Below are 25618 nucleotides of genomic sequence, written 5' to 3'. Positions count from 1 at the left end.
AGAGAATGGGTTGAATATATTGTTCACTTGTAGCTGGGACCCAAGGTGACAACACTGTTGGAAAGAGGTGTTGTTAAATTAGCTAATAAGAAATTATTTTTACTTTTTTCCTTTTATTTAAAAAAATAATGCATATTAATTTGAGAGTTCTCTTTATTAAAGAGTGTATTACTGCACTGCTTTTCTTTTGAGATATTTCTGGGCAGTGGTAACATCAAACTTTTCTACAGTACTCTTCTGCCTAGGACCTGTACTTACTGTACAAAATTAATGAACTAAACCCCATTAAACCTTAAAGATAGGAATTATCACCTTTTTATAAATGGGAGAACTAAAATGCAAGGAGGTTAATTGATTTTTTCAGGCTTTTGGAAAACTAATGGCTGTTCTAGAGAAGAAATCAGCTGCTATGACCCAAGTCTTTGGTTCTAAGTGCAGGGCTGCTTTTCGTTCCTTCCTCTGGACTACTTCTCGATATAGTCCATTTTAATATGTAATGCAAACAGACTGCATCCCTGTGCTAATCAGTTTCTCTTGTTCCTGTTTGAAGTTCAAATCCTTCATTTTTTTTCATTATTATTAGCATATTTAGATATTAAAATTAATAGAATATCATTAGTTGCAGTCATTACTCAGCTATGTAAGGTCAGGTATTTTTTGGTTTGGGGATAACTATATTACGTACTTTGGTTGGCCCAGTAATCCCTATGCAATATTTTACAGCCAGTCTGCAAAGCCATTTTGTAACCTGTTCTGCCAGTTTTCTGTCCTCCTCGAGGTTTCAGAATTTTTCATATTTAGTTCCAAGACAGAAGAAAAAACTTTTCTTTAGTCTATAGCGACATTTGCTGGCCATTTCACAGCAACACTGCGAGCTTCCAAATATAACCTAACCCACACTGCTTTAAAAAAGATGGACAAGTTAAAAAAGATGACAAGTTGCACAGCTGCAAAGACAGATGCATGGGTGCTTTACCCCTCATTTGCTGCAACATGAAAAACAGATTAATCAGGACCAAGAAAATCAAGAGATGGACTTAAATTTCATGAGATCTTCCTAAACACAAACATACATTTATTTATTTATCTATTTATTTATTTATTTATTTATTTATTTATTTATTTTTGTTTCTGTTTTGCCTTCTGAGTTCCTGGAATTCATGTTTGCTTGTTTTTCACTGAAACTCTAGCGGCCTGAATCAGAACCACACTTTTATAGTGAGCTACAAGATTCTCAGGTAAACACATAATTCTAGGAATTGAAAAACCTACTGTCGTGAGACTAATAATTGGCACAACTGATTTCCTAACCTAATGATGTATGACAATTTTGTGGGTCAGGAGAGACTTGGAACAGGAAAGAATGAGGAACAATACTAAAAAGAATTAGCATTCTTTCATGAAAGTTTTAGTAAATCCCATTATTTGAGTAAGATCTAGCCAGAAATTGTGTGCTCATTGGCTTGTAAGTGGGAATGTGCTGCCACATTTGCTTTTATGTGTCTGGGACTTCAAAATTCATGCTGTTTTCTGTGCAAAAGGCAGCAAAAGAGCCTCAATAATTAGTCACATATTTCTGTCACTTGTAATAAAACTTATGACTTTATGCATTTGATATAGAGCAATGATCCATCAACATTAAGAAAGTATTTGTTGTGGTTTTGGATCACAGGCCAGCTGCTCAAGAACAAGCATAGATTTGTGAGTACCTATCCATCTTGATATCCCTTCTCAGATACATAAAGCTGGAAAAGCTCCTGCTCCTTTTGGTAGCCAGATTTATAAATGTCCTCTTTTCTTAAGGAAAAGAGAAGACTCCTCCAGACTTGGTTAAAATAACATACCAGAGCATTTTCTGACCTTATGTTCTTTGGCAACAATAAAGTTGCATTTCATGTAGTTTTCTGATCTGATTTTATGTGAGCCATGCTCTACTGTCATGCCTGTTTCATGAAATTGTATTTGAGTCTTTAAAAAAGAGATGCCTAATCTTCAGCAGCACTGGAGGCTTGTAGTTCCCATTGACTTTGGTCAATGTATTCATTACAGAAATCAGACAAAACCATTTGTACCAGAATATGTTGGAAAGACTTTCTCATTTAATATTTCTAAAAATCAATAGCGTATTGAATTCCAAGAAAGTAATACTTGTAGCCATCTCTGCATTCTAAGCAGTGTAGATTTTCTAATGTTTGTATCTAGTTCTAATGACTAAACTCACAGAAGAATGGTTTTTGTCTTCCATTACATTTGCAACTGAGCAAGCCAAACGACACAAAGCCATTAAAGAAAGCAGAATTTCTGATGACCATCTCTTATTTCAACATCACCTAAAGAAACTGAGCATTCTGATGAAGCGATGAAGATTACATTATTACTTCATAATTGATCAGTTAATCGACACCTCTTACGACACTTTTCATTATAACTGAAAAGTTTCTCTAAGTCAGCACTGTACATTTTAACAGCAATTCAGTTAAACAAAATTCTGTTAAACAAAACACAAGTGAGTTAGTTTGGGAGTATGTAAGATTATAGCCACACTGAAATCAAAGGAAAATATTAACTTTGAGTAAAGGTTTGGTGACTCAGAGATTGGAAAAAATGTTCCTACAGGTGCCAAGAATCACTTTTGCTGCTGCATTTTGGATGCTTTACAGTTTTTGGAATCATGTTTCTGGCAGAGCTGCAATCAAAGAATTACAGAAATTCAATGTGCCTGTAACAAACATATGCAGAACAGTTTCCAGCAGACAGTCCAAAAGAAGTCAAGCAGCCTTTAATCCTTTTTATACCTCTAAGATTATAAAAATGTTGTAGAAATTTTAATATATTTCTCAAAAGAGTATGACTTCAGAGCCCTAAGTCTTTTCACAGATGAAGAAATGTTTACCCAAATTTTGTTTGGATTAAATTTCAATAAACAGGAAGGCATAAAGTATTAAGTCTTATGAAAACCAGACAGAATTCCAAAGTGCAATAAAACTTGATGCCACTTACAAAGGATTGATGCAAATTCAGACTTAATTTACACAACCTACCATCCCCAAAAAGCAATTCCATAGGTCACTTAAATGAGAATCCACCTAGGCAGGTTACCAGTTGTTTGCTTGTTGTTTTTTTTTCCCCAAAAAAAGTGTGGTATTCTGGCTCTAAAATGAGGAGGGGGATTTATATCTCATTTTTATTTTCTTTTAACATACTCAAATATCAATACTCAATACTTTGTTTGTAAACACTCAGTAGATAATATAATCAAGCGTATCTCAAATTGTGGTTTATTTTACTTTTTACTTAGCTAAATTCAATCGGTGTTTCACTAAGCTATCCATATTTAAGGCAACAATAATACAATCTACAGTTCCCATTTAGTACAAGATATCTGATCTGAGATAGCAGGTTTCGTTTCATCATCCTATTTGAACTTTGAATCTTGAATGGTGAATTCTGATTTTACTATATTCTCCCTTTGCTGAGGGAAAGAAGGGTAAACAGAATATCTACCCAGTATGGGTGGTCAGGTTCAACATGCTACATGTTTCCAACAACGTATCATAAAACATCTGCATGTAGTTCTAATCCAGCACCAGCTGTGAGCTCCTGGACTGGGTTATGGGGTGGAGGTTACTATAGTAACAGAAACAGCCTGATTTCAGGAGATCTCAAATATGGCAGTACGTGAAACCTTCAGTAGAGGAAAGAATAGTCTAATATGATTACCCTGCAGACAGCATAACCATATGGTAGAGGTAAGACAAGACAGGCTAGCTTTTGATACACACACAACAGAGATCATGTCTCAGCTTCACTTATATTAATTGGAAAGAAATAAGCACTTTCGGGACGCAATTAATCAATCCTGTTTTAGAAGTCTGGCTATAGAGAAGGTAAACTGTACTTCAGAATACCTTCTTCTTAATGATTAGTTTAGTCGTTGAATTCTCTGTTAGATCAGATCTGTTAGATCAGATAAATCCCACTTACAGAATCAGTAGGAATATCTCTACGACTGGAGAGATGCTAAGCCAGCTGCAGAAAGATTGGCTACTAGTATCTGTGAGGTTTCCCCACTGCTAACTACAGCTGAGCCCCAGTTTCTCTCTGTCCTCTTGAATGTACGCTAGAGTTCTCATCTGAAACACTCCCTTGTTAGCTGGAACTGAGAGAAGGCAATGCAACTAATACTTGTCCTTGTCTTTCTTGTGGTACTGGAATAGTCTACATTTATTTCTCATGCTTGGGCTTGTAAGTGGGCTTGAAGACTGAGTCAAGCTGAGTAACACAAAAGATATTCTCGGGTACAGAGAAAGATGTTTCAGGCTCACCACTACAAAGTAAAACCTGCAATTTTGTTGGTTTACATTATTTTTTTTTTTTTTCCCCAGCTTTTTATGTTGTTGATAAGTGAAGGAAGTCCTTGGGATACATTTTTCTTCAGTCATGGTCTCTTGAAGAGTCATATGTATGGAAGTGAGAATAGCTGACTTGGCTTCTTTCGATAGATCATTCTCAATTCCATCACTTATTTTTGTCATTATCATTGGTGATACAATTGATTTTCTTCTTTTGATGCACCCAAATGAAAATGCAACTGTTTATTCTGCTGTTACCTTGAATATCTATTTACTGCAAAGCCAAAAACTTCCTCTTCTATTATTATCAGCTTGGAAAAGAAGAATGAGAAGAAAGCAAAAGATGACAAAAGTAAAAAAGAGTGAAATGTTTTCCCTCAAAATAGGCAAAGCTTGAGTTGTATTTTGTATAGTGCAAGTAAAAGTGAGGGTCTTAGCTTGGCCTCTTGGCTTTAATTCTTTCGTTAGTGATAATATTTAAAAAAACTGGTACAATGTAGACAGGAAATATAAGATAGTTAAAATAAATTCCTGTAATGTATCCAATTAGGAGGACACTACTGTATTCACTTTGTACTACTGCATGTGGTTATACATAGGTTCTATTTATTTCTGTGGAAACTACAACAGGTGCAAACTGCACAATAATACTATATGATAGAACAAATTCTCATCTGCAAAACACTATTTTTCACCATAGTCACCACCATTACTGTGACTTTTGGCAGTAGTGAACAAGAACCTGCATGCCACACTCATACAATTCTGCACCAGTAGAGGTGATCCACTGAACCTGTTGCCACTGCTGAAATGCACCAGCCACCTCTTCTGAATGGTGTCCTATGAAGCCAGTAAATTCTGCTGATCAGGTTTATTTTTAATTGGTAGATTATTGACCTAGTAGAACATTGCCTAATCTTGGTTTCAGGATTGTAGAGGTTTCCCAGGTTTCATCATTGCATGTAAGCTAATAGATCATTGTTGCAATAGGGAATAGTATTACAGACTGTATTCGTACCTTTACTCACACTAAAAAGAATATGCTTTCAGGAAATCCATCGATTCCAGTATAACTTGCAGGGTAAAGTGTAGTGCAGTGTGAGTTAGAATGTGAATGTAGAAAGAACAAGCCTTCAGCATAAGTGTTATTGAACTCCTTATCAAGTATATTATGTATCACAAGTATGAGATGTGTGTCAGGAATGGGATTTGCAGACTGGCAACATATTACTAGAGACAGCAAATTATGCTAGCTGCATTAAGGCAGTGAGGAAAAAGAAATATGTGGATTCTTGTTCTTAGCAGGATGGTCCCTTTACTGATCTGTCAGGAAAGTGCTGCATTTCCTCACCTCTGAATAAAACTGAAGAGTGGATGTTTATTCTGATGAATTTTCTGTGCATTTCACCAATTGCTGGAAGCTCAGTGTCATTTGTAGCGTACCACCTTCCCTTTACCACAATGATGCTTACTTTTGTGTTCTGAATGCAAGAAAGTAACCTCTTCATGTTCTCTATTCTGAGGATTAGTAAAAGAAATAGTGTTTTCTGTGCCTTCTTTGTTTGCATCCTATCTATCTAGCCTCCTTATCCTAATCCTGTTTTGTCAAAGCAATGGAAGAATGGTTGGTGAAGGTGCAATAATAAAATGAATAATACTGAGCCTCTGAGACAATCATCTGCAAACAGTCTCCTCATCCAGAAGTTTGCCTTTTGGCAACTTTCAGCTTTTTTACTCCCATTCACACCTCATCTTGACCACATCACCCACTTCTGTCCTCACTTCTAATTCCAAACTTATAGCCCTGGGACTAGATGGTCATGTCTGCCCAACTGTACAAGAAAATTAATTTATTATGTGTAACATATTTATGCAAATGCTCATAAAATAAATTTAATAGGTAAATAAACTAAAATTTAAAAATCCTGGAAGTAAGATGATGAATTAGCCTAGCTTACTTCAGGTATGAATAAACCCACATGAGTGCAGTGCTGCCTGGCTCTGCTTGCTTCTGCTATTGCCTTCTCTTGTAGGGCAGTTTTAGTTTTGTTTTGCACTGAAATTAAAAAAGTTTATCTATGTGATTAAGACACAGCAAAATAAGGGGCATCATGTTTTTTATCTTTCAAGGCTGTAGCCATTCTGGTAAGTGTGGCTTTTTTTAAAATTCGGTGAGGAACACCATTTCTTAAAAAGCCGACATGTTGTTCTTCTGTGTGTACATGTACATGCGGCAGCACCATAATATCTTTTCTTCTCTTTACCTCTGAACAGCTCAAGCTGTACGTTTTTGAATCCAGTCTAAATTTCCTTCACTGGCACAGGAAAAGAGACAAAGAAAATTTATTTTTCCTTACTTGTCACCTTTACTGTCACCATCCTGGCCTGAAGTCTCCAAAATATTAGTCTATTTCATGTTTGCTGCTTTCCAAAAGGAGGTAATACCAGTGCTCTGCAGGATGCTTTTCTCCTGTAATTCAGAATTGAGTAAACTCACACTGAATTTTGGAACCTGTCAGGCCTGTCATACAGAGGCAACAAAAATACATGTTTATCACTTGTGGTAGAATGGGATAAAGAAGGATAATAAAGGGATTAAGCACAATATCCACATTAGAACTTCAGACTGAGGGTTACAGGTATCAGTGCACCTCCATGTAAAGAATTTTTTCTTTAAGAACTATTATGTAGCTCTGAGTCAGTATATAAAGTTTTAACAGTTTAAATTGTTCACTGAAGATAGCTGAAATTCATACCTAACACTGGAGGTTTTCTTTGCATCTAACGTGAAATGTATGCTGAGAAACGTCTTCATTTCACTTAAGCTTTAATTCTAAGTGAATTCCAACAGTTTAAAAGTAAAGTTAAGCCTGGCTTATGCCTCACTGAATTTGTAACTTTTTGCTTGTACCTTCATTTGTTTCTTCTCTTGAATTTCAACACATGTTCATTTGAAACTCTGCCCAGTGTGGTTACACTGCAAAAATTGCAAGTTTGTCCACAACAGGAAAATAACTTTTAGGTCAGTGTGGTTTAGAATTCATCATAAAAGAAAAACAAAGTCCTGATATTTATCATATCTGTCTGGTGTTCTTTCTACTGTTATTTTAGCATTTTTTGGGAGCAAAGAAAGAAACCTTAACAAACTGCACCACTTCTTTCAGTGTTCCTCCTTTGCGCATGTTTCCCTGGAAAGAGAACTTCTCAAGCTGAATGAAAAGAGGGCATGAACTGAAGGCATTTATAAACACAAACAGTGCCAGAGTAGGAAAATGGATCCTCCTGCCATCATGCCTGGCTTCTCTGTGTGGATGGCTTGGTTTACCCCCGGATCCAACTTAACTCCAGCTTTGCCATGTGTAGACAGCAGCTCAAAAATACTTATGAAAATGTGTCTGATTAGTTTCCAATATGAAGCACAAAAAATAATGCTTGGGGAAGGTATGTTGAATTTCAGTAGGGAAAAGGCATTTACATCCAACACTGTTTTTCTTTTATTTTTAAAAGTTACCTTCCTGTAATTGCACACTAGTTTAGAGCTTAGATAGAAGCATCTTAGCAATAATGGGCACTTTTTTAGCAGATTATTGCCAAAAGTGCATTCTTTATTCCAGGGAGACACTGTAATAGATACCAGTGCTTTAATAATGATACAAGCAATCTGTAAGCTATTATAATTTCTTTTATAGTAACTTACTCTTCATGTTGTTTTATATGTCTGGAATTTTAATAGTGTTTTTAATTTATGAGGAGAAGTACATTACATATTACTAGTTACATGGGAATGTGAGCTAAATATTAGTCCATTCAACTCTATTTTTACAAACAAATATTTTGAAGTACTTAAACAAGCATAATGAGTAGAACAAAGAAATTAAAGAATGCTGTACAGATATAATAACAGCTTCTGTGGACCAAGCCTAGGAGAACTTATTCTGGATTCTTAATTTTTTTTCAGTACAATGATGCACTTCTAAAAAAAAAAAAAAAAAAAAAAGAGGGAAATAATGTGGCTATTTTTAGAATGCTATTTTACAATTGATACTTTATTTAAAATACATATATTTATCAAATTAATTAATTTGTTTACAGAATTAATGATAAATAAATACAAATTTCCTTGTACATTTTAAATATAGTGAGCAAATATGTTAAGTACTAGATTATACATTGAATACAGGCTCTTGAAGCAAGTGCAGTAATTAAATATTTTTTCTTACTATTTTTTTGCCATTTTAATATGTGCAGGAATATACACAGTTGACAAAGAATATGGTGAACTGTGCTCAGACTTGTAAGAGAAGTATTGTAACACTTGGCTAAGCAGTGAGTTACAGAAAGAAATGATCACTGTAGTAATTTAGTGGTTGTAATGCTATTAAAAGTAGGCCTTTGAAACAGAGAATCATATCAGTATTTTGGGAGAAGTCATAATCTACTTTCAACTGTCATTCTGTATTTCTGACTTGCAATTGGATGATATTTCTAAAATGCCAGACCTAGATTCTGTTGTGACCATCATCGTAATAAAATGTGACAGCAAAGATATTATATCGATACTTTCTCCATAATTATCATTAAAGATCTCTGAAGGGTTAAGTACAAAGGTTTTCCACTGAATGGTCTGCAAGCCTTGTGCCTTTAAAGTCTTTTAATATAGCTAAGACTGGTGACAACCAGGAGACAAATCTATGAACAAACCTGTTTGGAGAGAATAGTTTTGTGGTGTGTGATGTATGTTACGTAAATGAGCTTATTAGGACTCTCATCTATTTTATTATTGGTGCCCAATTTAATAGAGGCATTTAAAAAACAATATTTCTGCCTGACTCCTTGAAATGAAGAAGATACATTGATATAATTGAAAGCAAATGATTGCATGTTGTGCCATTTAATCATGTCATTTTTCAATTGCTGTTTTTTGCACTTCACTGCATACTTATAGAATATTTAGCTTCAGTATAGATTAAGTCCCACTGTCTGCAACTGAGTAGAGTTCCAATATTAGGTGACATTTTCTTTTAACCTTGAAATCAGCAAAGGCACACAGGTTTGGCAGTATTTTTTCTAAAAGATGACAAGTCATTCATTTCCTATATTTTTCATTTGGCATTTTTGTTTTGAGGAATTACTTTCTCGTTAATATTTTTTGAGGAATTACTGGTTTTCTTTTTCATTTTGAAACAGTTTTGTTTCACTGTGTGTCCTATAAAAGTGGAATTTGAAATACAAACTTGCATCTGGCCAAACAGGAGAATTTTCTATGGACATTGCAATTTTATAGAAAAAGCTGAAAAGTAAATTTTAACAAATATTTGCAAGCATATTTTCTCTTGTTTTTGCTTGTTGTATAACTAATATTAACTATGATTCTTGCAGCACTAACACTGTTGTAAACTGAAGTTCTGCGCTGTCATGGTTTGATGATTTTTGGTTACTGGTATTCTACATCATAACATCATGTAGTGCACTGGGAGTTAAAGTGTTAATGCTCCAGTTCCAGGTACCTATCCAAATCTCAAATATTAGGAGGTGAACTGGTTTTGTTACACTGTTTGATTGTTGTATTTAAAAGGGCAACTTCCATTCTCAGAATTTGCCTTAATTTCTATATGCAGTCTTAGTACTAAATAACAACAGATCTGTCATTTCATCTTCCTATCATTCTCCATCAGGTGACAACAGATGCAGTAGGAAGGGTATCTTCCCTTCCTGCACATACCCATGTCCTGTAATGAGGTGAAAGAGCAAACCTTTAAGAGATGAAGGTTTAATAGAAACTTTGTCTTAGAGCTGATCATTCCAGATTTATCTGCACTGGAAATTCAGTCATTTACCTGAAAACGTCCAGTATTGCCCACACATGGAAACACAACATAAGGATCCTAGCATACCTTTGCATTACTTCTGATTATATGTGGATTGTGTGGGTTTAAATGAAGGAAACTCATTTCAAACAGACATTTAAAATATTTTTAGTCTCAAAGCCTACTGAGTTCACTGAGAACCTTGGCACTATTAGCCAATCCATTTTAGCACCTGTTCTGAGGAACCTTGATGTAAGAACATCTGTGGCTAACTCCTCTGCTATGTTGTGTCAGAAGAAAACTGGCTTCCCATCCTTCAGTCAAACAGAACATACATTGCCCAAAAGCTGAGGGATGGAGGTGGGTTGGGGCTGCCTGGCTCTAACATTCCTTAGCTTCCCACCTGTCTAGGTCTCCTACACTCTCTGGTACTACCTAAAGCTGCATGTGTTTTTGTCACCTACTTTTCACTCAGGAGTCAAGCAGCCATGCAGAACAACTTCTGGTCAGGTCATGGCTACTTCCAGACTCATAGGTAGTGCCATTAGCCCATGGCTTGGAAAATCTGTTTGATGTCATTTGACTCAGCAAGGGCTTTTCCACATGATTTAAGGCATGGTATTAACAAGCTGTGAAAGTAGTTTCAGCTAGTCTCTTGTAGCTATGCAGGTGATAACTTCAAAGCACTGAAAATAGGAGTAGACAGAGGGAAGAAATATCTCCCAAGATTCTAGCATCTCTTGTGGGTATGGGAAAGTGTGACCGTCAATAATGTTATAATGAATAACATCTCAGTGTTTTCAGAGTGTCTGTAGCAAAGCAAAGACCTGGACAGAGTCGAGCTTGCACATGGCAGCTGCAGTTACTGTGTTTACACAGCCAGCAGCAAGCAAAGTGGTATATATTAAATTTAAGTCTTACTGTGGAAGACATAAGTTAGACGGAGTTGAATGTGTCTGATCTCTTAATCTGCATTTCAGCCAAACTTCTGCACACACAGGAGCCTAAGTGATGCTCTAAATTTATTGTTAGACCATTTCCTAATTTTCTGAATTGTCGAGTACTCAGTAGCTTACCACAGCTTCTATTAGACATATGGCTTGAGTCTCAGTAAAGATACTGTGTAATCAATCTGATTATTTTTTTCCTTTCTTTTCTTTCTTTTCTTTTTATTATTATTATTACTATTAATGAATTGTAGCTGTTAATTCACAACCCCGTATATACCTAGCAAAGAGATGAAGTAACTGGCCTTGGAGGCATGCATGGCTGTATAGTTGCCATATTAACAGTTTTCATAGAGTCATACCATTTTAACAACAGCAGATTATATACAATAACATGAAGTATTGTGGCATAGGATGCAATTACTGTGTCCCTTAAGGACACTGTATACCAGATCATAATTCTGCTTAGATTCATTATTGCTAGTGTCATTGTATGGGATTTAAAGAAGTCTTTACATGATTAAGTTCTCTGGCTTTTAAAGTATTGTTCCTATAGCGAACTCTTTCAACACACAGCTAGGTACAAGCACTTCCTTCATCTCCTGTTTAATATTAACTGTAATATTGTGTAATAAAATTGAAACAAAAGTTCCATAGGCCTAATTGTACTGTCACAGCCATGTAAATCAGAAATAGTTTCAGTAAAGCTACTGTTATTATGCTGGTGTAAAATTGATGTAAATTAGAAATGACTTGGATCCTGTAGCTCTGCTTTCAGATAGCACAATGTGAAGTCCTCACTTAAACACTCACATAATGGTTTATGAATTAAATACCCCTTACCTCATCAAATTATATGGTATTGTATCAAAATTGAACAGTATTTATAAGGAATGACATAATCAGATAGGCTGAGGTAAGATAATGTTACGGGGCCAAGTTCTGAGCTGTGTTGACTTCCACAAACTTAATGCAGATCTGTATGAATTGGCTGCCAGCAGTATATAACTTACCATCATCACTGCATAAAAATGAATTGTTTTGCTGTTACACAATGTAAAGTAAGAACTTTGACTTTAGGTACGGCTTTACTTATTGACTTATTTTTCTGATATGTTAGACTAATGAACAGCATCAAAAAGGAAATGTCTGAGACATGTTGGTTACATCAAGAACTGTGTAGGAAACTAGTAATGAAGTCGAGGAAAATAAATAGGGCAAGTTCAGGAAACATAAGTGAAAATGCAGCTCTGGTATAAATTGAATAATAAAATTCCTGGTCATATTTTGCCATAAATAGTGGTTTGGGAATTTGTCATTCACCTTATTTAAAATTCAGAAATATTAAAGGTACAGGGTTCTCTCATTATAGAAGTAATAGAATTCCAGCTATTACAGAGTTAGGGTAATTTACATTGCTATAGAATGCATTATATCAATAAGTGGAACATCTGTATGAAATGTCCACCTGCTGATATACTACTGAGTGTACTTTACAGTGAAATGTACTTACTCATTTTAAGACGTCTTCTAATGAAGCCTTATCATGATTAGCATTTTTGAACACAAATACTGTTAGGCATTAAAACTTCTACCTTAAATGAGATTGCATTGTCTTGCTTACCCTTGTTGGTTAATAAGCAATCTGTTAACTGTTAGAATAGCCCAGTTCTGTGAGTAAAAGTAAAATTCAGCTATGTTTGTGGGTTTCATCATTATTTCTCTTGAAGGCGCTGCATTAAAAAAAAATCACTTCAACACTATCTGTAGACAAAAGATATGTATTTTTAGATGTGTATACCCTCTTGCACCTAATACTATTGATCAAGTGCATATTTTCAGCAGCAAAATACTCCATAGATGTATAATATTTCCAAGTAGATTTTCTTATTTTAAATCCACAAGTGTCATGAAACTTTGGGCCTTATAAACACTCAATACAGAATGTTGTCTGTTTTCCTATTAAAGTTCAGGGAGATACATTCTGAATTTGAGCTGACGGTTTTGAACAGCTTTGAGAACTCTGCTCTGGTGGCTAGCTTTTATTTATTTATTTATTTATCAGTCTATCTATCTATCTATTTATTTATTTATTGTGATTAACTGGAAGTTTAAAGCAAAACACCCTGTCTACATAAAAGATGGTAGTTGAAGTTTTCTCATAGGGTCATGCACTTTCATCTGTGGCATCCTGCAGAGGGAAACAGATGTTAGCAAGTTACAGTTTAAATTATCTGGAAAGTTCCCATGTGTGGAGCACAATTCTGTTAAATTCAGGAGTAGCACTGGTCTCTGATAATAGCTGTGTACTTGAACTACGTACTTGTGATGCTATAAAAGCACGTAGTCTTGGAAGCTGGGCTCATCCTCAGAAATGTTTGTGTTTTTTCTACTCTATTGTTATAGATATTATGAAAACACATTGTGAGGCAATAAAATCCTGATCTGACGTTGAATGACTATAGAGTGCAATTGTATTTGTAGATAAAACTTTGTTCAAAGTCATCCCATGCCATTAACTACTTCCGGGTGGTAGATCTCTCTTTCATTTTGGCAAGTTAAATGCATTTGTGATGTAGCTATTCAGCAAGACTCTCAGTGTAGTTATTTAGCTTTCTGGCATACAACCAGCTTCAATCGATATTCAGCAATATTAGGGCTTAGTGACTGTCTCCATCATGCGGTTTACATCAGACTGCATTCTTTGTGGCACTGGAATCTGTAGGATGAAATAAATACAATGAATAACCCACCCTTGAGAAAGATACAGTTATCAAAGTATTCCTAAATTTATTTGCACATGTAACTACTCTGGAAAAGTTTTTATTACAGCAAAAACCATCTGTAAAGGTTTTTATAGTAACTCTCCTTCCTGAAGGTTTCTCCTCTGACAGGGTACAGATGAGCTATGATTTCTATTGGTTTTTGTTTTTGTTTTTTTTCTTCTGAGAAGCATATATATGTGTACACACAGTACGTATATATTCTCATTGTATGAATATCATTTTTTCTCCCATTTTTTTTCCTGAAAATTTTCTGAAGTGATTACTGTCAGGGTAACTAATTTCAGATGCGGAAAAAAGGAAGAATAAACCATAAAACTTTCAACATTATTGAGAGAGTTAGCTATGTGTGGCATTTGTTTGAAGAAGGCTGAAAGTAGCTTTACTCCTTGTGTGCAATTAAGATTATGTTTATCTTGAAATAAACAGTAATCTTTGATATTAAACATGGGAATTTATGGAAGAGCTGAAGAAATATTAGCACCAATATCTATCAGATAAAGGTTAATGCAGAATGTTTCACCCTGACATTTGTCATCTGTCTGTCCTGCAGTCCCTATGCTGTGAGATCAAGCAGAGACGCCGTGGGGTTGCCTCTGTGCTGCGGCTGTGCCAGCACCTCCTGGATGACCAGGAGACCTGCAACCTGAGTGCAGATCACCAGTCCATGCAGCTGATAATTGTAAACCTTGAGAGGAGGTGGGAAGCCATCGTCATGCAAGCTGTCCAGTGGCAAACAAGGCTACAGAAGAGACTGGAAAAAGACCCAGTGAGTGATGCTTGGTTTAAAAAGATCTCATGTTATTTCACTTTACACCAGACATTTAAAAAGATCTCATGTAATTCCATTTTACGCCAGTCATTTTTTCAGCACTAGGCAAATACTGGTTGTTTTCTTCTGACTGATGGTGCCATTCGTAGTCTCTAATGTCAACAAGTGAAGTTTTAGTTTTTCACAAAGTGTTATAGTCTATGGACACCACTGATTAATGAGATAAATTCTCAATAAGCATGTTCTATTTGCTGTATATTTAAATCTCATAGGATTTCATATTGAGTAATGAAAGCCATCTTCTCTTTTTAAGATCAGTAAGGCACTCAGTACCTATAATAATTGGGCCCATAGACATCTACCATTGATTGTAAATATATTTCAGAAAAGGTATTTTCTTTGTAAGTATGACTGGTTTTAATTAGTATCCCAGCAGTAGATGTGTATTTCACATAGAATGCCATGGTATGTTATTAATATACAAATGTGTGTTATTTGAATATAAGTAAAATGCATTAATTTCCCTTTTATCTCAGGGAAATTATTCCTCAGAGGCAAAATAGCACTCTGCTTAAACCATCCATTAAGTGACATAAATAAGACAGGTTTTCTACAGCATAAAACTGTATTACAATGCAGTATCTACATTCAAACAATAAACCATAGGGGGGACAAAGTAATCCCTACTGTAACACCATTGACTGTAATGGATGAATTGGCTCAGCAGGTTCTGTGGTACTATCATAATGCTAAAGCCTGTATGCTGCAGCTACACTGACAGCAATGATAACCCTCTGTAATGCATATATTGAGGAGCCTTGATGAGATTTGAAAATAAGTGACATATTTAGCTTACATAATTTTTAGATTTCTATAAAACAAATAAAAGGAAAAAATACTTGATACTTACTAATTTCATGACAGTTGTCTGACTAGCAGCAAAATACTACTTTTGACTTAGTTTGGTTCCTTTAAAAAAATAACAGAAGCTGTATTTCTCTTGGAGTTGTTTATTTATGTTAGTGTAGTATTAAGGCATGCAAGATATCATTCTGAAAAAACTGGCAGTTCTTGAATGAAAATACTATCAGTCTGAACCAGACAAGAAATAGTGAGTAGGTGAGGAGGATGCCACAATGCTGAAAGTAAAAATAGGAGGAACTTAAACAGTACATTCAACTTTAAATGAGAATGTAAGAAAAAAAAGAAGACAAATGCTGTCTCATCAGTGAGATTCCTGAGTTTTGATGGTAATTAATCTAGGAGAGCAAGAAATAAGTACAGAAGTGATGGAAGACAAAGGCAAAATAGTGGGTTAGAATATCAGTTTGAGACTGAAGAACAGAAAAGAAAAAAAAAAAAAAAAAGAAAAAAAACTTCAAGAAAGAAAACAAAATAGTAACTATTTTTTAAATTCTACTGAGGAACATCAGTTTTGTTTTTGTGACAGTTCCATCTTTAAAATGCTTTCTGTTCATATTACTCAGCTGTCAATACCTCTAGTAAACTGTTGGTTACTGCCATGCAAAAGATTTGTTTATTGGGACAGTACTAGAAAAACTACTTGAATTGTGAAGCTTCAAGAACACGTATGTGATGTATTAGGCAACAACTAATCTAAAAATCAGTTCTTGCAGTTCTGAGTTTGGGTTGCTAAAAGTTGAGTCTCTGCTAAGTCTGTAACTACATAGATTGCTCCAAAAGTAATGCCTCCTATTTAATTACATGTAAACAACAACAGATACAAAGAGCACAATAATCTATTTGACAGATTAAATTCTCAGCTACAAAACACTATTTTTCAACATAGTCATTACCATTAGTCAATTTGTGCAGATGAGTTTATTGAGATATTCATCATTTGTGGTGTAAAAGATGTGCACGGCTGTCTGGAATGAAGCTTGTCTTTCACATCAATGTCACCACTGTTGAAATGCACAACTCACTGCCTAACTGTTCTCATATGCACTGTTAGGTCTCCATAAGAATTCTGAAAGCATCAATAAGTGTCAATGGATGCAATTTTTTTTATGCATGGAAGAATTTAGTGGCACACCATTGCTTCATATACTCTTCCATGTGAGATGCCATTTTGTCTGACTGCCCTTCTACTGCCATCTGTTACTCAGCAACAAAATGTAAAAGAGTATTGATGGGAAGATACAGTCTGTACTACCATACCACCAGCATCTGCCTCTGAGTTCATGGCCCAATATAATAAAATAGGAGATATTACTTTTGCAGCAGTCCTCATAGGTACCCAAGAGAGATTGGACTGGGTATCTACTATACTTAACTAAAAGTAAGTTAGGTACTACAAAGATGAAAAAATACCTTTTTCATACAAAATTTACAATTTTGTTGTTATGAATGTATCTGTTTTATTGAGTGTGGAGCACAAACAAGTTGTATTTGTGAGATAGCTTAGAGAGGGGATGAACAGAAGTCCAAGTTGCTGTAGTGAAAACCTGATATCTCCTCTTGCATGTGGGCAGCTGCCTCATGGAAGCAGTTTGCTCTTTGTGGCTGCAGTTACTCTAAATAAGCTGTTATTTTGCTAATTAGAGGTTTGTGCTGCTCTTACAGCAGGAGTGAAGTGAGCCTCGTGTTACTGTGTGGGACTGCAATCGATCAGGAGCTGAGGCGTGGTGTTCAAGCACTGTACTTTGCTTGATGTCCCAGTGCTTGGAACTTCACAAGGTGCATGCTGCCTCGTTCCCCCTTTGCCTGAGGGAGTCTGGAGTTATTTGCTGGTCTGACTGTTTTTCATTGTGCAAGGGGAGTACCATTCTTTCTGCTAAGAGACAGCAGCCATTAACTGCCATCGTTATGTGATATTCATTTAATTTGCACTGTGAGTTGTTTTGCTTTGGAAGCTCTTATTCTAGTCTTGTTTATAATAACATGATTCTTTGAGTGTGTCAACATCTACAGGATTCTCATGTTGATAAAACTATTTATATTCCCAACGCTTAAGGATGCCTCAGCCACTACAGAATTCAGGTTTCTTTGTCTTCTCTCATCCAAATTGGCATATTCTAGACTTCCTTTTCATTCATTTCCTGTGTAGTCATTTCTTGGGTAGGTACCAGGACTACTTCTTCTGCTTCCCTATCTCTCTGTATTTGATGGTGTGCCAGTGTTGGCACATAAACAGTATCTCTTAGTAACAAGTCTTCATTTGTGGTTGCCCACAAAATACTGTAATTTATGAAAACAAATGAGATGTTTTTATACCCTGATGGCATCCGACTCATTCATGGCATCCAACTTGCTGATACTACATGAGATAACCCCAGTGATTCTATTGCATAAAAGAGGTACAAGAATCACTTGCAACTTCTGCTCTCTTCTTAATTTGTATACCGGGATCTTTCTTTGTCTTGTTTCTGTCCCCAGTCACTTATCTAAGCCATTTATATCATTGCAGAAGTATGCTGGAATTAGCCACAAAGAGGTTTCAGGTTTTTTTTGAATTGTTTGTCTTCACGGATGTTTTTCAGTGTTCCTCAACATTCGTAATGAGCACCATAACTTTGCAAATAACAAGAGATTAACTTGTACTACAAGCACCCGAAGTCTGGTAAAAATATATCTTCCTAATGAGCCTAAAGCTATAAGTTGAAATTTTCAGTAAGAGTCGCTCCAGAAGGATGAAATGTGGCTAGATTAATCTAGCTAGAAAGAATGAGGTATTCATGCAGGGGAAAAAAAATAACAAACAAAGATAACTTCTAAAAGACAGTACTTGTCTTCTACTAGAAGCAGTCCTGATGTGTTTTAGCAAAAAAAGGTCTTTATTTCCCCCATCTGTTTTTGTTTGTTTGTTTTCTTTGTTTGTTTGTTCTTGTAAATTTATCATTCCATAGTTTGCTGGTATAATGTTATCTGACAACTAAAATTTAGCTTCAAAATTACACAGATGCCTTTCAGTTTGCCTAACAAGACCCTGCTGGCAATCACTGCAAAAGAAAAAGAAGTCTGTCTTGCAATTGCAACAGCAATAGCAACAATCTTTAGTCAACTAAACTGAAAACTGCCATATGAAATTCCTACTCAACAGCTGGAGAAGCTTTAACCCACTGTGCCCTCTCTTTTAGACGATCTGGTCTGCATGAAAGAGAACCGAACAGTTAAAAAAAGAATTTGGAACAGCATCTGTCATGGTCTTGCCAACAAGTTTTAAACAGCTAAGTCAAAGTGGGAATATATAAGTTGTTTTAGGCAGTATTTTTGATCATTTGCTTAGCCAATTGGTATATCCACTCTAAGTAAACATCTAGCCTCAGTGGATTATTCCAGCAGTCAAGATATTCAAAATTTGATGTCCTCTCCAAGTCAGATATATCTCTGTACAGGAAACCACAATGAGGTTACTCTCCATATTCACTTTTCTGGAACTGCTTTGTCAGTGCTGGAATGCGTAAAACTGTTGTACTGCTGTGGCTCACAGAGAGACAAAACTGTGTTTTCTAATAGACTTTATTTCTTACACTGTAATTCAATTCCTGCCTTTTTGGTGACTAGAGAAACTGCTTTTTCTCTAGGCTGAGAACTCACTGAATGAGAAAGATATCTATTTTGTGGAGCAGACAATTTATTTTCTTATTCAACAGAGGGCTAATTATTGAAGGGACAGTATTCATAATGCTTTTAAAATGGAGATTTTGAGTGAAGATAATTTAGATTGAGGTGCTGTAATTCTCACGTTGTCCAGAAAGTGTCTGAAGTATTCATTGATTTAAGTCTACCACTATGCTTCATGAAATTTTAAAAACTTTTATTTCTTTTTTCCTCCTGAGTCATCCTGTGAGTACACTACACTGCATGTCCAGCAAAACCCCCATCTGTATTGGCTGGAAAGTATGCTGTACATCCAACCACATAATTGAAAATAATAAGGCCACAATAAATGGGATGGCCTTGGGGTATAACACCCGAGGGATTCAATTGGTGTCGCTTTGCCGCTTTGCATCAATGTCCATGCATCATGGTAATTGAGGTAACATAACCAATTACCACATTTTAATTAGAGTTGTAAGGACTTGGGAAAATCTGCAATGGTGAAGCAGCTCGCTTAAAAAAAAAAAAAAAAAAAAAAAAAAAAAAACCCAAACCTCTCTCTTTACCACAAGTTTGTTTCTTGTGTGCTTGTTTCACAGGGAGAACAAAGATTGTGTAAAACCCTGTTTAGTATTTTTCCAGCTTTCTCTTTATTTCATTCTTCACAACTGACTTCAAAAACCAAGTCATTTAAACATATTGTATTGGTTCTGATCAGGTATCTTTATCCCTTTTCTCTTTTCATCTCTTTATGTGATGTTTTCTGCAAAGGAAAACATATTTTAATAATGCTAGATGTAATGCTAACTGCATTCTTCTCCCTTTCAGTTCTCTATATTTAATTCACTGGTTCAATATTCTTTTGAGCCATGGACTGACACTTGTTCTAAGCTACAATACAGAACCCCACAGTTAGAGGTAAAATGTATTCATCATTGTTCTGTAACTTGTTAAATAGCTCCACTAAATTAAAAATTTGGTTTCTATAGGATTGTAATTTTATTACAAGTTATTGTTTTGTGAGGTGGGATCTAGATAGAAATCTTACATAAAATTTTGGAAGATTAGCAGTACAGCAAAGAACTGAGTAAAAGTTACCTTAATTGGCTGAGGAGGGCACACATGTTTTAAAGCGCTGAACATAGTTTGCATGATCTAGTCCTCACAGAATAATTATTTAATTACTTGTTTTTGAAACTTGCAGTGTTTTTTGTTTTTTTGTTTTTTCATTATCTGTCTCTGGTCATTCTTGTTTTAATATTAGGCCTCTTCATAGTATCATACTGTTGCTTGTATTTGGTTCTGTCAGTCATCTTGTTCTGCTCATGTTGCAGTACTGAAGTTTGCTCTCTTTCGATTTTTTTTCCTTAAAATATATGTTTTTCGGTGGCTTGATATTTGATGATAGAGTCTCTGGTGTATATAACTCTATAAGTTATATACAGTAAGAGTAAGGCAGCTCAATTTCACAGTCTCTGTTAAGCCTGGGGAGGACAGAAAATGATACTCCTAACTTTCTCATGAGTTCCAGATGATTTGGAAGTTAAACTTGAGAGGAAATGTACTCAGCAGTTCTACCTTGTGGTTTGCATGCTTTTTGTTCTTTTCAGTTAATGAAAGGGTAGTATAACACAGTATGGGTATGTGTATGTGAGTAGCCCTAGTAATAAGGTTTTCTGTGGAGCCTCTTCAAGAGCAGCTTACCTGTCCTTCCTGTCCTTCCACCTAGAGCAGAAAAGGTAGTTCAGTGTTATAGAATGGATAGCTGTGTACTTTTTAGGAAGGATAGACCAGTAAGATGATGTGGTGGAGATTATATGTGAGATAACAACTGGAATGTATCAAGCTCTGCCTAGGGATGAATGATGAATGAGTGGAGAGCTTCTGGGTGAGAATTAAGGGGCAGGCTAATATGGGTGACACCTTTGTGGGTGTTTACTACAGGCAGCCTGATCAAGGGGAGGAAGTTGATAAGGACTTCTACAGACAGCTGAAAGTAGCCTCCTGATCACAGGGTCTGATTCTCATGTGGGATTTCAGTCAGGCTGATATTTGCCAGAAAAGCAACACTGCCAGGCACACACAGTCAAGGAGCTTCTTGCACTGCAGGGAAGACAACTTTCTGACACAGGTGGTGGTGTAGCCAATAAAGAGAGATGTACTGCTGGACCTTGTTCTTATGAACAAGGAAGGAGTGAAAGTCAAGGGCAGCCTTGGATGCAGTGACCATGAGATATAGCAGTTTAGCATTTTATGTTGAAGGGATGAGACAGAAAGTAGTATTGCAACCTTGGGCTTCAAGAGAGCCCACTTTCACCTCTTCAAGGACCTATTTAAAGGTATTCAATTGGTTAGAGCACTGGAGGTTAAAGGGACCCAAGAGACCTGGCTAGCATTCAAGCACTGCTTCTTTGAAGGTCAAGGTCAGTGTGTCTGAGTAAGAGTAAGAAATCAGGCAAAGGTGACAGGAGACATTTATGGATGAACAAGAAGCTCATGGAAAACTCAAGTGGAAGAAGAAGGTCTGTGAAATATGGAAAAGGGGTCTGGCCAGTTGGAAGGAATGTAGGAATGTTGACAGGGCATATAGGGATACAACAAAGAAGGCTAAAGCCCACTTGGAATTAAATCTGGTGAGGAAGGTCAAGAACAACAGGAAAGGCTTCTCTGACTATGTCAATAGCAAGAGGAAGACTAAGAAAATGTGGGTTTGCTGCTGAATGAGGTGGGTGCCCTGGTAATGGAAGACACTGAGAAGGTGGAGTTACTGAACACCTTCTTTGCTTCAGTCTTTACTGTTAAGACTGCCTCTTGGGAATTCCAGACCCTGGTTAGAAACTAGAGAGTCTGGGGACAGGAAGACTTCCACTCGGTAGAGGAGGATCTGTTCAGAGATCTTGTAGACAACCTCAACACACACAGATCCATGGGCCATGATGGTGCTGATTAGGTATAGATCTGTATTTTCCAGCATATTGAAACCTATACAAGTTAGGTGAGGGAATTTCATAGCTGGCAGAAAGCTGCTAACACTTCCCTGGTGATCTGTTGTGGGTTTTTGTTGTTTTTGTTTGTTTGTTTGTTTGTTTTTGTTTGTTTGTTTTAAATTTTGTAATGGTTGTTTTTTAAAGGCCCTCAGAGACTTAGAATACCAGTGAGGCTATCAGAAGTGCCAGTATGTCACATGGCTCTGTAATTTCATGATATTATGATCACAAAAACTGTATCATGTTTCTCATGAGTAGTAGTACTTGACTTCCACTGATGGTGTATCTTAACATTCTTAATTTCTTTGTATTTATAGATAACTATACTTGCCACAATTAAAAATAATAATATTGATTCTTTACAGAAATTCAGGTTTTAGGACAGCAGAATTCAATCTTACAAAATACATCAATAATGTGAGCTTTATAAATCTACAGTGGGGAAAGTCCACCATCACAATGGCAGGTTTAGGTCATAATGGCAAAAACAAAAAACTAATTGCAAATGAAATTGAACACAGAACACAAAATTGCAGGGATTGGAAAAGACCTTAAGAGATCATCGAGTCTGACCCCCTTGATAAAACAGGTTCCCTGCAGTTGGTTGCATAGGTATATATCCAGACAGATCTTGCATACCTCCATAGGAGATTCCAGAACCTCTCTGGGCAAACTGTTCCAGTCCTCCATCACCCTTATTGTAAAGAAGTTCTACATCTCTGTATGGAACTTCCTATGTTCAAGTTTTAGGCTATTGCTCTTTGTCCTGTCACACCACCAAGAAGAGCCTGGCCTCATCCATTTGCCTCCCACCTCCCTTTAGATATTTATAAATATTTATCAGACTCCCTCTCAGTCTTCTTTTCTCCAGGCTGAACAGACCCATGTTGTTCAGCCTTTGCTCATATGGAAGATACTCCAGGCCCATTATCATGTTTTTCACCCTCTGCTGGACTCCTTCTAGGAGATCCCTGTCTTTTTTGAACTGGGGAACCAAGAACTGGACATAGTATTCCAGATATGGTCTCACCAAGGTAGAGTAGAGAGGGAAGATCACTTCCCTCCACCTGCTCTTATTCATGCATCCCAGGAAAGTAGGAAAAAATGGCTAGTTTTATTATTTTCAGTGGTAGACTTCACATATTGCAAGAGAGAAATTCCTATTTAGACAGTTAGTATAGGGCCATATATGTAAAAGTGCTGAGGATTGAAGTGCATCATGTTCTGATTAAAGAATGACATCATTCTTTTATTCCTCGTCCTAAGATCCACCTATCATGAGATCATGACTTGGGCCAGCATTGTTTAAAAGATTACAGTTAGGAGAAATACAACAGTCACAAAGTAGTGATTATTGTATTAAATTAGTGACTTGTTGCACTGCATCTCTAATGACCCCAGTTCTACAAGGAATGGTGTGTGACTGTGATTGAAGTTAATTCTCTGATATCTTGTTTCAATTGTTCTCAAGCAAAATAATTTTTAGAAAGAAGTGAAGAAGCCTCATTTTGGTAACAAGCTGTACAGCCTTTATTTCCCTCCTGAAAAGATATTCAGTATTGGATGATTCCAGTCATTATAGACATGTATCTGCAGGATCTTTAGTTCATATTTGAATAATCAGCATTTTGTTGTTCATTATTTTAGGGTATTGTAGGAGCTTTATTGGCTGAAAGAAGGAAGGAATACTATATATATGTGTATGCGTGTATTTAAGTGAATGGAAATAAACAAGGTATGTTTTCTCTTAACATAAGAGGAAAAGGGCACCCAATGAAATAATGAAGCAGGGGATTTAAAACAGTCTAAAAGGAATGCTGTTTTCATGCAGTGTTAGTAAAACTTTGAAACTTATTCCAACATGACATTGTGGATAACAAAAATATAATGAGTTCATTAAATGACTAGACAAATTAATGAAGGAATCAATTAATGCTTTATTAACTCCAACTCTGAAAGTCTGACTTCTCAAATTTTGCATGAAATACACCATTCTCTGTGTTACATTTTTAAAATTTTTTCCATAAACATCCACTACTGGTCATTGCAGGAGACAGACTCAGCTGAATGGACTGTTACCTTACCAAAATGACAGATGCTTTTTGAAAGCAGGTGAATTGGGAGTCCTACCTACACAAAAGCAGTATCCAGCAATGCCTAGAGGGTTTTCATTGTATTTGATTGGGGTCTTTTTGTTTGTTTGTTTATGTGTTTCTTTTTCCCTTCACCGTTTCAAAAGACTGAGATGCAGTCATTTAGGTAGGCTGCTTTCACCAAAAGAAACTTTGAAAAATGTATCCACTTAACAGTTTTTCAAGATATTTCTAGTAAAACACACAGAAAATGTAAGCCATACATCTCTTTAATAGTTAAATATGAACATTTATGTATTTGAAGTAGTACAGTATACATTAAATCATATCATGTAAATCATTAGCAATGATGATCTGAATTTTATTTCCCCTAACATATAAGACATTTGTGTCATAGTTGTAGCTCTAATCCATATTCAGGCCTTCATGTTTGGTGTGCAATAATATGTAAATTACCTACCCAGCTGCATTAAGCAGTGTTTGTTTATTCAATTTCTTTTGGCATAGCATATAACTGAATTTCTGCCAAAAATGTGGCTGCTTCAGGGAACGCTGTTTGAGTAGAAGGAAGTTTTGAAAGGAAATGCACATCATAAGTCTTTACTGTGTGAAACAGTAAAATCAAAAAAACTTTCTGTTCATAAAAATATGTGTTTTACTATGAAATAATGTGCTTGTAAAATACAATGAGCAAACCAAATTTTTTTAGAATGCTCTGTTTACATCGGCTTTGTAAACAAGAACACAATGCTGAAAGGGTGGTGAATTTTTCATGCGTGGGAAGGGTGACTAAAACTGGTGAAATGTGAAAATGAAAAGTTTAAGAGAAATTATTTTAAAATGGCATATTAATCTCTCCTAACACATAGCGTTTAAATGCACCTAAATTTAGAAAGCAGTGAAGTTTAAGTGTTAAAAAAAAATTGCATTAATGATGCATAGAGCTATCTACTTATGCTGGCAGTCCTTTTCAGTCTTCCAGTCTGACACTTCCTTTTTTACCCAGCCAGCTAATTTCCCCTCTTTTGTGAGGAGTAACTGTTTTCACACTAGTGCTTACCCAGCAAGCCTCCTCATTGTTTCATGGTTAATTATCTTCTTGAGCTTCACCTTCTCGAGAGAAGAGAGAAAGACTGGGCCTCCCCACAGCTCTAATGAAAGCTAAGTTTTTGGGATGCACGGTGTGAATAAATGCAGCTTCTGATCTAGCAACATAATAAATGAGTTCCTAAACTTTATGGAGTCACAGCTCATCCAGCAGGTTTACTGAACAAAGCAAGGAGATGCTTCATTTTTAAAATAGTTTTTTTGTTT

At 36.0% G+C, this 25618-nt stretch overlaps 1 protein-coding gene across 2 annotated transcripts in view; it reads left to right on the top strand.

Annotated features, from left to right (window-relative positions):
* Nucleotides 1–25618, top strand: part of AKAP6 (A-kinase anchoring protein 6) — a 259761-nt gene that overhangs the window by 215651 nt on the left and 18492 nt on the right. For both annotated transcript variants that reach the window (XM_032444906.1, XM_032444905.1), the window contains exon 13: nt 14443–14658. In XM_032444906.1, the coding sequence (XP_032300797.1) occupies nt 14443–14658 (216 nt within the window). The remainder of the gene's footprint in view (nt 1–14442; nt 14659–25618) is intronic.

This window comes from Coturnix japonica, chromosome 5 (genome assembly GCF_001577835.2).
Source record: "Coturnix japonica isolate 7356 chromosome 5, Coturnix japonica 2.1, whole genome shotgun sequence".
NCBI lineage: Eukaryota > Metazoa > Chordata > Aves > Galliformes > Phasianidae > Coturnix > Coturnix japonica.
The sequence above is the reverse complement of the archived record's forward strand: the minus strand, read 5'-3'. Positions and strand labels throughout refer to the sequence as shown.